Raw genomic sequence first — 16,389 nt, 5'->3', positions numbered from 1 at the left:
GAATACTCTGGTACAAGGAAGTAGCAAATACAGGAGGTGCGAGGAAGCTTAGAAGACCACTGAAAAAATTCCATGTGCCAAACCACGTTGATACGTTATTTCACAAAAATAATGGCCTCCAGAGACATGGATTCTACAAATGCAATCCAGTGTCAGCGGATTCCATGAGGTCTACTTTCTTTTCACCCCTCTCTGCTGGAGGCAGCTCACTCTGAAGACCATGTCCATCAGCAGCTTCCATTCTATTAGATGCCTCTATTTTCTCAGCCTGTGCCTCTGGACCCTTTCTACGGTGCTTCAAAGCTAGTTTAAGTCAGTTTTCTGGCAATTCATTTTTCTTACTTTTACTAGTTTCCTTTCGTTGGGATCTTAAATTTCATTATCTGGGGCCATTCTCTCACAGTTTTCTGCTGGCCAGTTCAGAGCCTCCTCCTTTGCTCTGTTTGTGCATCTGGCATGACTTGGGCTCCACCCTTTCCCCAAGCCCAGCGCGCCTTGATTGGTTGCGTTGCTGGTGCAGAAGAGCTGGCTCCTCTGCTTTCTCGGCAACAGGCCTCGGTCAACGCTCTGGAATTGTCCTAACAAGGGAAGAAGAGCATGTCCGGTTTGAATTTTGGAAGGAAATTGATGTCTTCCCCCTCCCTCCCCGCCCCGCCCCGCCCTGCCCTACCGTTAGCAGGCACCAACTCTTGGATTCGTGTTCATGCGCTCACGTCCTACCAGGAGTTCCCCGGTGGGGCTTGAGGTTTGGCAGCGCCTGCTCTGCTCGTGGAGCTGGGCACGCATCCGCAGCTCTCAGCCACGTGTAATCCTTCCTGTCTGCTCTCAAGTTGGGCACAAAGTACTGGCGCTCGGGCCCACCCTCTTCTTTAGTAGCAATTAACCTTTACTACAGAGCTTCCTTTGAAGTTTGCTCATGTTTTTATTACAAAACTGCAATGAGGAACATAATGGGGGGAAATGTCTAAATTTCTGAGTTACCTAATCTGTTCAATTCCCTTGCTGGTCTCCTCCTGGCAGTTGTTTCATGTAGTTTTGATCTCAACCAGTCTGCCTGAGATTTCAAACCATGTTTCTGTCTCAGCCTATTTTTAAGATTAGTGAGCACACAAGCACACTACAAATGCACATGGATGTGTCTATTATATGCGTATGTGTGTACAGCTGAGTATATAGAACAGATTTCTTATTTAATGTCTAAGGAAATTTGTCTTAGAGTCAAACTACATATATATGCTTTTAATGTTAATATTAAACTCTATTTAGTTGCTAAATATTTTCTATCATGTGAAGAAGAGTAGAGAGGAAAATTATTTATGTTAGTATCACTAATGATAATGCTGAGTGATAAGTATTATATGACAGGTACGGAATGCTATTAATGGTGAAACTCAGGATTTTGAATGGCATCTGCCCAGAAGATTTGCAGTTAAACTAGGCAGAGGGGCCAAGTTAAACAAATGGTGAGTTATGTAAAACCCACAAAAAGAGAAGGCATTTTAGGCCAGCCTTGCAAATAAGAACCAAAGAATTATGAGTGAAATGGCATTTTTTTCCCTAGCCTGCCGTTCACAGGAGCTCAAATAAATGAAATCATTTTTCTCTGCTTTTCACTCAGCAGTAAATCATTGGTAATCCAAGGTTGGTAGGAAAGCAACTATGAAGCTCAAAGAAAATACAAGAGAATCTTTTTTTTTTTTCCTTAGGATGGGTAAGGACTTTCTAAGAAAAATATAAAAATCACAAAGGAAAAATAGACTTCATTCCATACAAGTTAAAAAGTTTGTACAACGAAAACACCATTAAAAAAAACAAATGATAAATGATCTACTGGGGATAGTAGCAAAAACTATATCAAAGGGCTCATTTCTTTATGATTAATAAGACAGACCAATAAAAGCCCAATTAAAGCTGCATTAAAAACAATGAATAACTTGCAAAAGGAGAAATAGAAATGACAAAAATATTTAGTCTTAGTAATCATTGAGATGTGAATTAAAGCAACAATAGATATACAGTCTTTTCCATTGTATTAATAAAATTTAAAAACAAGACATAATAATAAATGCCAGTATGGTTGCTAGAAGTATAAACTGGTATACACCTCTGATAAACAATCTGTCAATACTCACTAAACTTTCTTCCAGGAATCTAACCTAGGGAAATTAAAATAGATGAAAATAAATATTTATATGAAAGAACGTTCATTTCAGTGGTATTTATGGTATCAGAAAATTAGAAGCAACAAATAAATACTATGCTAATAGTTCACTTATTATGGATGTATATTATGGAATATTATGTAGCAATTAAATATAGTTTAATATTTTTAAAACCATAAGAAAGTGTTCATATATCAAGTGAAAAGGTGAAAAAATAAACTATTCACATGGTAGGGCCACAATTTTGAAAAAACAAACTTTAAAACATATCTTTAAAGAAAAAAAGCAAGTTGCCTACAAGTTAAAGGGAGAAGTGGATTTAAACACTTGGGTTCTAGTCTCAGCTGACTTTGTATATACGGATTAGCGTCCTTGAGTATCAGGTTACACATTTGCAAAATGGAAGGTTATTCTTCTCACCATAGTTTTCTCATTGGATTGTGAGAAAACATAGATACATCTGTAGAAGTTATTATTATCAGTATTATTTCTGCAGTTTCCTCTTTGCAGATTCTGATACGTTTTCAAAATGCATCTCTTCAAGTGGAAACCTTATGGTAGTTATTCAGAGTCATAGAAATAAATACAGTCTAATACAAGTGTGGCCGCTTTCTTGGTTTCCAGGGATATCAGAACACCTCAAAGTTGAATTGAAGAGTTTGATTTCCAAGAGCATTTCCCAAGTCATTTGCCTCAAATTGAACAATAAGCTTGTCCTTCTGTCCTCCTTCAGTTAATGACACACCTAAAGGATGCAAGAAGCAAATTCCAGTAGCAGGCAGTTCAGATCCAAGAAGTTACAAGGGTTATTTATCTTTATGGGAGCACTGATGTATATAGCACTTCTTACCTGCTACTAACCTGTTGTAAATGTGTCCAACCTGTCAATATGATATCTGAGCAATGCTTTAATTAACTGTAGTTATAGCTCAGGGAAAAAATCTACCAATTTTTCCTCAATAACAGAGATTTAATGGAGATATGATAATTGAGATAGTTTGTCATTTAGATGAAATGTTTTAGGAGCTTTTTGGATAGTTCTTGAGTAATGTACATGGAGACAGTAGTTTACTTTGGTTTATGCAAATATTCAATGCAGTATGATAAACTGCATTTGCTGTTGAAAATTTCATAATGCTAGATTACGTTGAAATATTGTTGCATGTTTTGATACGTAAAACTCAGCAGTTTTATATTTCCATTTTTTGTTACCACAGCCCTTTTTATATTTAATTCAGATGATACTAGATTAACAGTGGCTTGAAAACAAATTGCCTGAGTTTGCATATACATTTAACGCCTGCATGTGGATGAATAGGACCGTAAATCTTTCTCCTGGATTTGCTTGACCTATATAAGTTGTTCTTTAGGTTTAATTGGATTTTTTTGCTATTGTAAGCAAAATTGCATTCAGGTTTTAAATTCAAATTCTTCTGTGCAACAGCCTGGGCACACGTGTATTTTGTCACCACAGGAATTAAAATCCAAACTCACTAGTTAGAAATTATGCATTGGGAAAGTTTGTGGGTAACTCAAAGGCATGGGGTCAGCTATGTCAGGGGGAGGGCCCAGATGGCTTTGTCTCTATCCTTTTTTAAGATTTGAGATCACTCTGATGGAACTGACAGTATGACTAATTTAACCCTTTGAGGCAACAGGGGAGATTTTACTGACCTTTAATGGATAATTACTGGAGGAAATAGTTCTATTCATTTGGAAGCATTTTTGTTTCCTGCTGCTTAAATGGATAAGTCTATAGATTACACAATGTCTTCCAATTTTTAGCACTTCTCAAAAAACCCCAAAATCTTCACATTGATTGATAAATCCCTTTAAGAATCTGTAAAATAACTCTGCATTTGCAGTAATTAAATGTTACAACTCTAGAGAGTTTTTTTAATATGTTTTTAGCTGTATCAAGAGTGCTAGTGAACTTTTGGCTCTTAGGTTGAAATGAAAAATCTCCCTGAAGAATAAAATTAGATAGACTTTATCAAAGGTGTTTGGACCCTGAAGTATATTTCTCTGATAGTATTTCTTTGGGGGCATTATTGAAATAGTTTCTTTTGATGTTGGGCTTGGAGAAAAGTTTGTAATCTATAGTGTTCCATTTCTACGGGTTTAAAGATGCTTTTCAGGATCAAAATAATTTCCTATATTTGGTAGAAAAATATTGGTTTGGTTTAGTAGTTCAATAAAATTATACGTTAGGTTGATTATCTATGTAACAAGTATTTTTTGAGCACCTTTATGAGGATCACTTGGAGAATTCCTAAGAAGTGTGTTTTGAGTTTTCCCTTTAAGGGTCTATTTCCTAGTTTGGAATAAAAGAATTATTCATATTAAACTCTAGGTAACAATAGGCAGAATTATTTGATCATCAGATTGAGGGAGGAAATTATGTGAGAATTCAAAGAAGGGGGATATTTATGCTAAATGGGATGGCAAAGAGATAAGTTGGGAGTTGACATAGAGAATGACTAGAAGTTGGATGGGCAAAGGGACTGAGATAGGGTAGCCTGGCAGAAAGAACCACTGAGCTCAGAAGTCAGGGATAAGCTTTTTCTGGCCTGGGGGCTCCTACTGAGGAGTGTTGAGATTAAGAGAGAAATAAGATTGCTTTCAAAATGAAAGAGATTCTATTCCAAGCCTAAGAACTCTAGGTTTTACTTGTGGACATTAGGAGTTATTAGAGGCTATTGCACAGGAATGTTGATATGCCAGGAAAATAAACTCAGCAGCATTGTACAGGCTCAGTGTTGAGGGATACTGGAAAGAGGTTGGCGGTCTGAAGATCCAGTTAGAGGACTGTTAGAAAATTCAGGAATGAAAACATGGATTGAAAGAATGGGATGAAGGTACAAATCTTGCAAGAAGAATGGACAGCATTTAATGACTGAATAGACTGAGGATGAAGGAGAGAAAATATCTATGTTATTTTAGAACCTTGGATATGGATAATTGGGGGAAATATTATGTTTAATGGAAATGGGGAAGTGGGCAGGAGACTCGATTTGAGACTAGATGATAATGTGCAAGATTTTGTATATGCTGAACTTGAATGATAATGAGCTTGTTATGTTGAGATCAAATGTCTCATAGGAATAAGTTTGGGTCCTGATTTGGTTCTGTGCTTGGTTTAAATGGCATTATCTCATTGTTTGAATCAAGAACCAAGCACCTCATTAGAAAGATACTTTTGCATGTACAATCACTTTGCACTTCACAAAACTTTAAGAGAAGTCAGTACTTGATGGACAATTGTTAATAGGTTTTATAGTTAATTAATTTCCATAGAGAATCAGAGAAGGAATTAGGGATAGAACTCAGGTTTTCTACCCTCTAGCTCAATAAACTATCTTGGAAGATTTTAATAATTCATAGAACTGTAGGGTTGGTAGGATCTTAAGGGTCATCTAGTTCATCAACCTAAAGCTACACGTTCTCCATATCATCATTAATTCATGACTGTCTAGGCTATATTAGAGCCCCTATGCTGGGGAACTTAAGGTAATCCATTTACCTTTGGATGGGTCTGATTGAAATCTGTCTTCTTGTAATTTTAACCCATTTTTCTTGGTTCCCTCCCTTGAAGGTCTACAAATTGAACAAATTAGGATTGGCTCTCAGTCCATAATCCTAGTGGAATAATCCTAGTGGAATCTTAGTGGAAACATGTTTATTTGCTTTAAGATAACTGAAATCTCCTTCAACTGGTGGGAAATTCAAGCTCAGTCATTATTCTTTATGCTTCCTTCCAGCCCCATGTTGCATAAAGATCTTAAGGCTGATACGGTGTGATCATTTACTACAGGTGTGGTGCTGTGCTGCTCTGGGGATACCTTAGAACTCCGGTGTTGAGTGTCCAGACTGCTAGTTACTCTACTCTGCTCTTCCCTCGAAGATGGTCTTGCCACCTCCCCCAGGGCACTGCTCCATGCAGAGGCCCTCTGATCTCTACCACTTCGCAGTCTGGAGGAAATTCACTGTCTTTTTGGTGCACCCCAAGACACTGTCTTCTCTTTTTTTCCTCTGGAAAACTCACCTAATTTCTTCAAGGATTTTAGCTTTTACAAATGTCCAGAGGAATCACTAGCATCAAGTAACTTTAACTCTCTGTGCTGTGTAAGTTACTGAGGCAAGGAAATACCAAGGGCTTGACGATGTGTTTGAAATGAGAAAGGAAAAATAAAGAACAAACATAAATTAATATTCCAATAAATAATCCTGCCATATAAATTTAAGCCTTGTTGCACATGGAAGCCTTTGGAATCTTTCATGACTCTCCTACAATTTAGTCCAAGATATCATTGCATGATATAACTTTCCAAGACATTGTATAACGCTATTAGCTCCCAATTGGGGATGGTTTGCAGGATTGTAGGTACACATATGTTTACTTCTTATCTCTACTTTGTTCATAATAATATTTAAATTGCTGATTGTTTCCCAACTGCATAATAGGTTGAGCTGGTCCATGAGAGAACTGGCAGTTAAAGATTAGTTCACTTGATTTATGGATTCAACACAGATAAACCAAAGAGGCAATAATCCCTCCCCCCTCCTTCATCTGTGAATAACAGATTTTAATGCAGGCATAATTTAACACTGGTCTTTCCTATTTTGTCTTTAAAAAGCAACAACTTTATAAGGTGAAGGTTGAGATGTGGAATTCTGTCTCTTCTATATTAGTAGGAATTTATGAACTTTTTATTTATTCACAGGTAATGAGTGTGTGTATGGCAGCTACCCTGAAATTCCTTTGGAAGAAATGCCAGATGCAGATGGAGTAGCCAGCGCTCTCTCCCTCAATATTCAAGAGCCATGCTCTCCAGCTACATCCAGCGAAGCATTCACTCCAAAGGAGGGCTCTCCTTACAAAGCCCCCATCTACATCCCTGATGATATCCCCATTCCTGCTGAGTTTGAACTTCGAGAGTCAAATATGCCTGGAGCAGGCCTTGGAATATGGACCAAAAGGAAAATTGAAGCAGGTGAAAAGTTTGGGCCTTATGTAGGAGAACAGAGGTCAAACCTGAAAGACCCCAGTTATGGATGGGAGGTAAGAATATATTTTGAGTTAACACATTTATATATATTAACATGTGTAAAGAAGAGATTACTTTTTTAAAAGTCCATAAAATAAGCAAATTCCATTTGTTGCAAAATGTCTTCAAATAGATTTTTAAGGATGAACCTCCCTTACAATTTCACTGCTTGATAGAAACAAAGTATTGCTTAAAGATATGGCATGATAGAAAGGAACTCAACTGGTTCCTTGAATGATCAAAGGATAGTATCTTGAAAATATACTAAAGGATAGAAATATAGTTTTTTTATTAGTATTTGGAAACATTGAATATGGCCATCCCTACGGTATGTGGCATAAGCAAACAAAAGTCATCATATGACATGTTCATTGTATTTTATCTTTTCTTTTTTGGGAAGGGGGTTTGGAAGATTGCAGGAAACATTAGTCTTCTCCATTTTGTGGCTTTGAGTTAATTTGGTTTTACTTTCATTCTATGTGTTTATTTTGCTCTGTGTTCTAATATATTTTACCCCTCTTATGATAACCCTGCTTTGATTCTACACGCTTCCAGAATGTGTGTACTGTACTGAATCCTGCGATGATTATATTCAAATTGATTTAATGAGTAATTCATGTATAAAAATGGCAGCAAAAAACAATATGAAAATCAGTTGCTAGTTTCAGTCATTCTTTTTATAGAACCCATCTGTAAATATGTAAGAGTGGGAAGTTATGGTCTAATTACAAAATCTAAATAAATTTTGTTTCATTAAGGACAGGTAACTATGTCATTCTTCTGAGTTTATAATTTTTGTACAAATTCAGTATATATATATATATATTTCCCATTTATTTTTATACCTTAAAAACTTTTGTGGTTAAATCACAGCATCATAGTTCCTGGAATATCTGACCTATATCTGAAAAACTTGTAGGAAATTTCTACATGGGCAAGAAAGTGTGTTTTGGAGATGTGATTGACCTTTGGTTTCACAGTATTTCAGTTAGACGGAAATTGGATAGATTTATTTTGGTATGTTCTCTTAATATTTATGATCATTAATAGAATATCTGGTTAGCTTTTTAAATAGAAATAAATATGCAGTGCCTTCAGGACTTAATTTCAATTTTTTGTCCCTTTGCTTTATATGTGTCCCCTTATGAAATCTGCTCAAAATGCCATAATAAAAACAATTCTTGTTCAAATTCTGAAATGCTAAAAGTTAAGATCTGGATTTCACATAATTACAAATGAGAACTCCTTCCTTAGTTTTGTTCTTAGCCACAGCTTTGGTAAAGTTGTGGTTTAGCTACATTGCCTCTAGACATGTACATTGATAAGAGATTGTTAACAAATCACTGTAGCATTAACTGATATGTGAGTTGAATACGTTTTAAACCAAATGCGTACAAACTTTACGTCATTATTGTTCACCTTAAAATAATGGCTATAAACATTCTACTAATAAGTAACTCATTAAACTTTTATTACAAAATCTCTAGAGTTAAACAACAAGTGCAGTACTGTTCGAGATTATCCAGAAGGCTTGGAATAAACCAAGACTTAATAATGAAATCATTTTGCAATTCCAGGGTTGGTAAATGCAAGTCTGTGCCTTTTTAAACAGTATAGCTGTGGATTCGGGGATGAACCTGGGGATAGTTCTATATTTAGAGGAAATTTAAAAATAATTAATTTTTTTCTCCTTGGAGTAAAATATCTTCAATATATACATGGGCAAATACTTACCTTGAAAAATGTAAAGTAATTCTTTTCATTATGTCAAAACTGAGTTGTTTTATTGCTTGGAATTCAAGATAACTTTACAAATCGTTCATGACTCTTTGGCTAAAGATCACCCATTTCCTCTCTCTCCTTCAAGAATTCAGTTGATGGTCAATTCGGTGGTTTTCTTTGCCATTTTAATGGTCTCTCGCTTCTGAGATTGTAGACTATCTGCTCTAGGTGTATTGTGAACAAAACCAGAGAAAGAGCTTTTTTTGGTGATTTTGGCAAACTTGTTATCCACGGAGGAACAGTTGAGTTCTTGACTTTAGTATTTTGTTTCTTTAAAAAAATCTTACCATGGTTAATACCTAATCCAATCATGATCAACAAAGGCACTTGCACAAAGGCATCTGACCTACTCGCATGTGCTCTTTTAAATTGTTCTCATGTCATATTGGCCCTCAACTGTAGCTGATTTCCCTCCTGTTTGGTTGGACAAATAGTTGTGATTAACTAGTGTGGCTTCTTTTCTGATACTCCTAAAAAATGATGAATTGAAGGATAAAATAACCTCTTAGGCCAAAGACAATAAACATGAACAGAGGAAACCCAGATTCAGCAGTTATTGAGTACCTACTATGCATCAGATTCTGTACTAAATATTTCCTTGAGAGAAACCCAGCCTATCATAACTGAACAAGTCATTCCTATCTCTAGTACTATGCTTGCTCTTTTCTCCCTTCAGAGTCCCCCTCCTTGTGCATTTCCTGTTTAGTAAATTGCACTACCATCTGTTCAGTTGCTCAAGCCAAAAAAATGGATCATCTTTGACTGTACTCTCTCCCACACCTACCGTGTCTGATTTATAGTTCCTATATTCTATCAAGCCTCCATGCTTTACACATACTGGTCTCCCTACCTGGGAATCTCCTTTTCCTTCGCATCTTTAGCAAGTTTCTATTCATTCCTCAAGTTCTCTTCTTCCATGACATCATCCCTGACCTTTCTAGTCACAATTTAGTACTGCTTACATTTTGTCTCACCATAGCATCAGGTAAATCCATGCTAAAAAACTTAAAGCATTGTGCAGCACCCAGACTGTTTGCCTAGTTTCCCTAATAGAGCAACATTTCCGTGAGAGCTGGCATAGTTGTATCCACTAAGTGCAATGTCTTGATTGTGTCCTATCTGTGCTGCCTGTGGTGTTGTCTAATGCTAAGTATATTACCTGAAATAATCATACTGGATTAGTCGGCTCAGGCTGCTATAACAATATGCTACAGACTGGGGGGCTTATACAACAGGAAATTTATTTTCTCACAATTCTGGAGGCTAGAGTGTGAAGTAAAAGTTTCAGCTGATTCTTTTCCTGATTTGCAGATGTTGCCTTCTTGCTATGTCTTCACATGGCTATTCCTAGGTGCATGCACATGCACACACACCTACACAGAGAGAGAGAGAGGGAGAGGGAGAGGGAGAGAGAGGGGGAGAGGGAGAGAGAGAGGAGAGAGAGAGAGAGAGAGAGAGAGAGAAGGCGGTGGTGGTGAGCACTCTCTGACGTCCTTTCTTCTTATAAGAACACTAATCCTATTGGATCAGAACCTCACCCTTATGACCTCATTGAACCTTAATTACCTCTTAAAGGCCCTATCTCCAAATTTAGTCACACTGGGGTCTAGGGTTCCAATATAAGGATTTGGGGGTGGCTTAAACATTCAGTCTATAACACAGACATTTAAAAATAATTGTTCAATAACAGAATGAGTGAAAGAATAAGTGAAAGAAAGGATGAATGGGTATAGGATTATGTTACTCTGAAAGAGATGACAAGTGAGGACTTAGGTAGGCCCATGAAAAAGCTAGAATCTGGATTTTAGACATGTAGAATGAAGTCTTAACTCTGTCACTACTGTGTGATTCTAGGGAAACTACTCCAAATCAATTGATTCTTGCATTTTTATTTGACTAATGGGCTAATAATAACTGCCACACCTCATTAGCTGTTATGTAATTAAAATTAAGTAAAGAGATATGGTAGTTTCTTCAAAGAAAGTTTTTAAAAGAGAAAGCTCAAAGATAGTATTGCAGTTAGGGCCCACCTTTCTGAACCCCATTTAAGTAATTTTTTAAGTTAACTATATTTCCCGAAAGGGGCACTTCTGGGGAATCATTTAAGTTTGTATTTTTGAGAAATAGGTTATTTTTGAAAAAACGTTCTATAGACCAAAATATACAGTTAGGTAAACTTAAGCCATAAACATAAAAAACATCATTTGTGTGATTTCTCCAAACCAGTATTGACTTAATAAAGAAAAACTCTAAAAATATTATTAGAGTTTGGTAGTGATTTCCACCTTGCAAAGCATATGACTTATCTCTAACAAAGAGATTTTCCAAGACTAGGGAGTGCTGGATTGTCTCTAGGACCTAAAAGTAATTAGTGATAGAACACTTTTTCTTACGTTTAGAACTTTAGAGTTACTGATTAGTGAAGAATAATTTAAAAAATTCTCTTGGTTCAAGTTGAGGTTTTCTTGTATGCTTCCTTCTAAGATGACCATTATGTGATAACATAGGAATTGCTTGGCAGAACAGAAGGGAGCAGGCTTCTGGAGGGAGACCTCCGAGGCTCAAATCCTCTTTAGGGTTCTGTGTGCTAGTTGAATGATTTGGGAAAAGTTACTAAATTCGTTGTCCCTCAGTTTATTTGCATGTTACATGGTGATAATAATTGTACGTACCCACTTAGAATTGTTGTGAGGATAAAATGTGACATCGTGTGTTAAAAGCCTACCAAAGAGCCTTCTATCTGGTAGAAGTGCTTAATAAGGTGAAAAGCAACAAAAGCTTGACTAAAACACAGATCTAGCCCAGGGTCATTAGATAGGGCAAAAGCCAATTATATTTTATTTACTGATTTTTCTATAAATTATTGCTCTTTCTCCCACTTGTTTTCTAGACGTTCAGTTACCTCCAGGATGATCTAATTATGTGACTCTGAGTTTATTGAAAAGGAGGCACTGATTGCTTCCTAATTAAGAATTAAAACAGGGATACAGGAGAGATTCATAAATTTCTTTTTAAGCCAAAGAGCAATTTGGGTGGCACATTTTTTAATAGTCTGGAAATGGGTCATTGGAAAAAGAGAGTGAAGTTTTGTTTCTTTGGAATATTGCCATTTAGCATATTTTCTTTGCCTATATTTGTTGTCATTGGCCATCATAAAACTCTGCGAGTAGATGTAAGTCAGTGCACCTGTTAGGTGCCAAATCTTCTGTTCTATCTGTCTCACCCAGAATTGCTCCAGATTACTTTGATCAGTTAAAATACCAGGTATGAACTTGGCTTTTCATTTTCTCCCCTCAAGCATACACATATTCAGACTTAGAAAAATAATGACATGAGTGGACAGTAAATTTCTCTTATGTTGGGTTAAATAGATGGGAAGGAATAGTGGAAAGAGATTTCACGGGAGTCAGACATTCATTAAATAATTTTGACGCAGTGCTTTGACAATACACTATATTCTAGCAATGTAGTCCTGAAATGTGATATTACAATGAATGTGTGCCTCCCTATATCATTTTAAAAGAAATAGTTCTCACATTTGTAAGTTTGATTTTGGGTCCTGTGGTAATGCCTTACCCATTGAAACATGCAATCTATGTGTTAACTGAAACATGAGCATACATTAAAACAACAACAACAACAACATCAAAATTTCCAGATACCTAACAACTGAGTTCAGAGTCAGGAGGTTGACAATCAAATAATGTATGTTTGGTAACAAAGAAAAATGGGATAATTTTAGAGATATGTACCAGGTACCTTTGAATGGCAATATTTCTCACTTATTTCTCTCTAGATCTCCTTGGGCCCAAAATGAATTTTCTCTGGTTTGGCATTGATTTCAGAGAAAATGTTTATTCATTAATGAGAAGGTACGTTCACATGACAAGTTGTATATCCTTAAAGCTAGATAACTAAAAAGTGAAGACCTTTGTCTTAATAATTCTGAAATGTATTGATTCCAATAGAATTATTATGCCACCAAATATCCAAAAGGGTGTCTTTAATAGGTAGTTAGGAAAGAAAAATGTAATCTAATAATAAATGTATAATACCATAAAACCTTGTATAAAAAGTATTTATTGTTTGCAATATTATTTAAAAGGTGGCAAATATAGTTTGGATATTAAATTTTACTATGTGAGGAATTAAGACTCCACACTTCCACTGCAGGGGGTGTGGGTATGATCCCTGCCCGGGAAGCTGAAATCCCACATGCCTGGTGGCCAAAAAAGCCCAAAACATAAAATAGAAACAATACTGTAAAAAATTCAGTAAAGACTTTAAAAATGGTCCACATCCAAGGGAACTTACCTTAACATAATAAAGGCCATATGTGACAAACCCACAGCCAACATCGTTCTCAACGTTGAAAAACTGAAACCATTTCCTCTAAGATAAGGAACAAGACAAGGTTGTTCACTCTCACCACTATTATTCAACATAGTTTTGGAAGTTTTAGCCACAGCAATCAGAGAAGAAAAAGAAATAAAAGGAATCCAAATTGGAAAAGAAGAAGTAAAACTGTCACTGTTTGCAGATGACATGATACTATACATAGAGAATCCTAAAGATGCTACCAGAAAACAATGAGAGTTAATCAATGAATTTGGTAAAGTAGCAGGATACAAAATTAATGCACAGAGATCTCTAGCATTCCTATACACTAATGATGAAAAATCTGAAAGAGAAATTAAGAAAACACTCCCATTTACCATTGCAACAAAAAGAATAAAATACCTAGGAATAAACCTACCTAAGGAGACAAAAGACCTGTATGCAGAAAATTATAAGACACTGATGAAAGAAATGAAAGATGATACAAATAGATGGAGAGATATACCATGTTCTTGGATTGGAAGAATCAACATTGTGAAAATGACTATACCATCCAAAGCAATCTACAGATTCAATTCAATCCCTATCAAAGTACCACTGGCATTTTTCACAGAACTAGAACAAAAAAATTTCACAATTTGTATGGAAACACAAAAAACCCCGAATAGCCAAAGCAATCTTGAGAAAGAAAAATGGAGCTGGAGGAATCAGGCTCCCTGACTTCAGACTATACTACAAAGCTACAGTAATCAAAGCAGTATGGTACTGACAGAAAAACAGAAATATAGATCAATGGAACAGGATAGAAAGTCCAGAGATAAACCCACGCACATATGGTCACCTTAGTTTTGATAAAGGAGGCAAGAATATACAATGGAGAAAAGACAGCCTCTTCCATAAGTGGTGCTGGGAAAACTGGACAGACACATGTAAAAGAATGAAATTAGAACACTCCCTAACATCATACACAAAAATAAACTCAAAATGGATTAAAGACCTAAATGTAAGGCCAGACACTATAAAACTCTTAGAGGAAAACATAGGCACAATGCTCTATGACATAAATCACAGCAAGATCCTTTTGACCCACCTCTCCTAGAGAAATGGAAATAAAAACAAAAATAAACAAATGGGACCTAATGAAACGTAAAAGCTTTTCCACAGCAAAGGAAACCATAAACAGGACAAAAAGACAACCCTCAGAATGGGAGAAAATATTTGCAAATGAAGCAACTGACAAAGGATTAATCTCCAAAATATACAAGCAGCTCATGCAGCTCAATATCAAAAATTCAAACAACCCAATCCAAAAATGGGCAGAAGACCTAAATAGACATTTCTCCAAAGAAGGTATACAGATTGCCAACAAATATATGAAAGGATGCTCAACATTACTAATCATTAGAGAAAGGCAAACCAAAACTACAATGAGGTTTCACCTCACACCTGTCAGAATGGCCATCATCAAAATATCTGCAAACAATAAATGCTGGAGAGAGGGTGTGGAGAAAAGGGAACCCTCTTGCACTGTTGGTGGGAATGTAAATTGATGCAGTCATTATGGAGAACAGTATGGAGGTTCCTTAAAAAACTAATAATAGAACTACCATATGACTCAGCAACCCCACTACTGAGCATATATCCTGAGAAAACCATAATTCAAAAAGAGTCATTACCACAATGTTCATCAACAGATGAATGGATAGAGAAAGGTGTGGCACATATATACAATGGAATACTACTCAGCCATAAAAAGAAATGAAATTGAGTTATTTGTAGTGAGGTGGATGGACCTACAGTCTGTCATACAGAGTGAAGTAAATCAGAAAGAGAAAAACAAATACCATATGCTAACACATATATGTGGAATATAAAAAAAAATGGTTCTGAAAAACCTAGGGGCAGGACAGGAATAAAAACGCAGCTGTACAGAATGGGCTTGAGGACACGGGGAGGGAGAAGGGTAAGCTGGGATGAAGTGAGAGAGTGGCATGGACATATATACACTACCAAATGTAAAATAGATAGCTAGTGGGAAGCAGCCACGTAGCACAGGGAGATCTGCTTGGTACTCTGTGACCACCTAGAGGGGTGGGATAGGGAGGGTGGGAGGGAGATGCAAGAGGGAGGAGATATGGGGATATATGTATATGTATAGCTGAGTCACTTTGTTATAAAGCAGAAACTAACACACCATTGTAAAGCAATTATACTCCAATAAAGATGTTAAAAAAAAATGGTCCACATCCTAAATAAATAATAAAAGTGAGAAAATGCCAAGAGAAAAAGTGAGGCTTAGTTAATAGAACCCTGAACATGATTGTCATTGAGGCCCAAGAAGACATTATGGATTCTCTTAGAATATAATGAAACCAAGAAAAGAATGTGCAATTTATTTTATTCATCGTGCCCTTCCAGAATACATAGCAGAAACCATATCTCAGGTTGTTAAAAGAGAATAGCAGTTTACTCTCCTGAGGCACCATGAACTACCCCTAGTTTTGACCTGGGCTCAAGAAGGATATCTCTTTTTGTGTGTGTGAAAATGTGAGAATCCCATTACCCCCACCCACATATGCTCTGTCATCTTATACTTTCTTTCATGAAAGGTATTGATGAAGTTCAGCATGTCTACTCATCTTATGGCTGCTTTGACACCTCTAGTATTTCCAAAGTGTAGCTGAAGATGTATGCAAGTCTGATATCAAACAGTTTGAGAAGTTCCCCAAATATCAAGAGTTTTTTGTTTTACTCTGCCTTCCTTGGTGATCAATTAGAATTTGCATGTGAGTCACTCATTTTTCAAAAGCATTGTGGGCGATTTTCTTCCAATTGGAAGTGTATCCCACAAAATGGACCAAAATGAGTTTGTTCCATATTTATTCACCCACACATCTGCATGATTATTGCTTCCCTCTTTAGTTGCTAAATCAGTAGTAAAACTCATGGGTTCAAAACATGAAATGTTCAGGAAAGATCCTCTTTTAAGAGATTTGACAATTGACTCTAGCATTTGGTCAATCCAGGGGCAGAGATTCTTTATAATGCTTTGTTATTCT

At 36.3% G+C, this 16,389-nt stretch overlaps 1 protein-coding gene across 7 annotated transcripts in view; it reads left to right on the top strand.

Annotated features, from left to right (window-relative positions):
* Positions 1–16,389, top strand: part of MECOM (MDS1 and EVI1 complex locus) — a 568,251-nt gene that overhangs the window by 274,152 nt on the left and 277,710 nt on the right. For all 7 annotated transcript variants that reach the window (XM_079921929.1, XM_079921927.1, XM_079921928.1 and 4 more), the window contains exon 2: positions 6,887–7,224. In XM_079921929.1, the coding sequence (XP_079778055.1) occupies positions 6,887–7,224 (338 nt within the window). The remainder of the gene's footprint in view (positions 1–6,886; positions 7,225–16,389) is intronic.

Source organism: Stenella coeruleoalba, assembly GCF_951394435.1.
Source record: "Stenella coeruleoalba genome assembly, chromosome: 5".
NCBI lineage: Eukaryota > Metazoa > Chordata > Mammalia > Artiodactyla > Delphinidae > Stenella > Stenella coeruleoalba.
The sequence above is the reverse complement of the archived record's forward strand: the minus strand, read 5'-3'. Positions and strand labels throughout refer to the sequence as shown.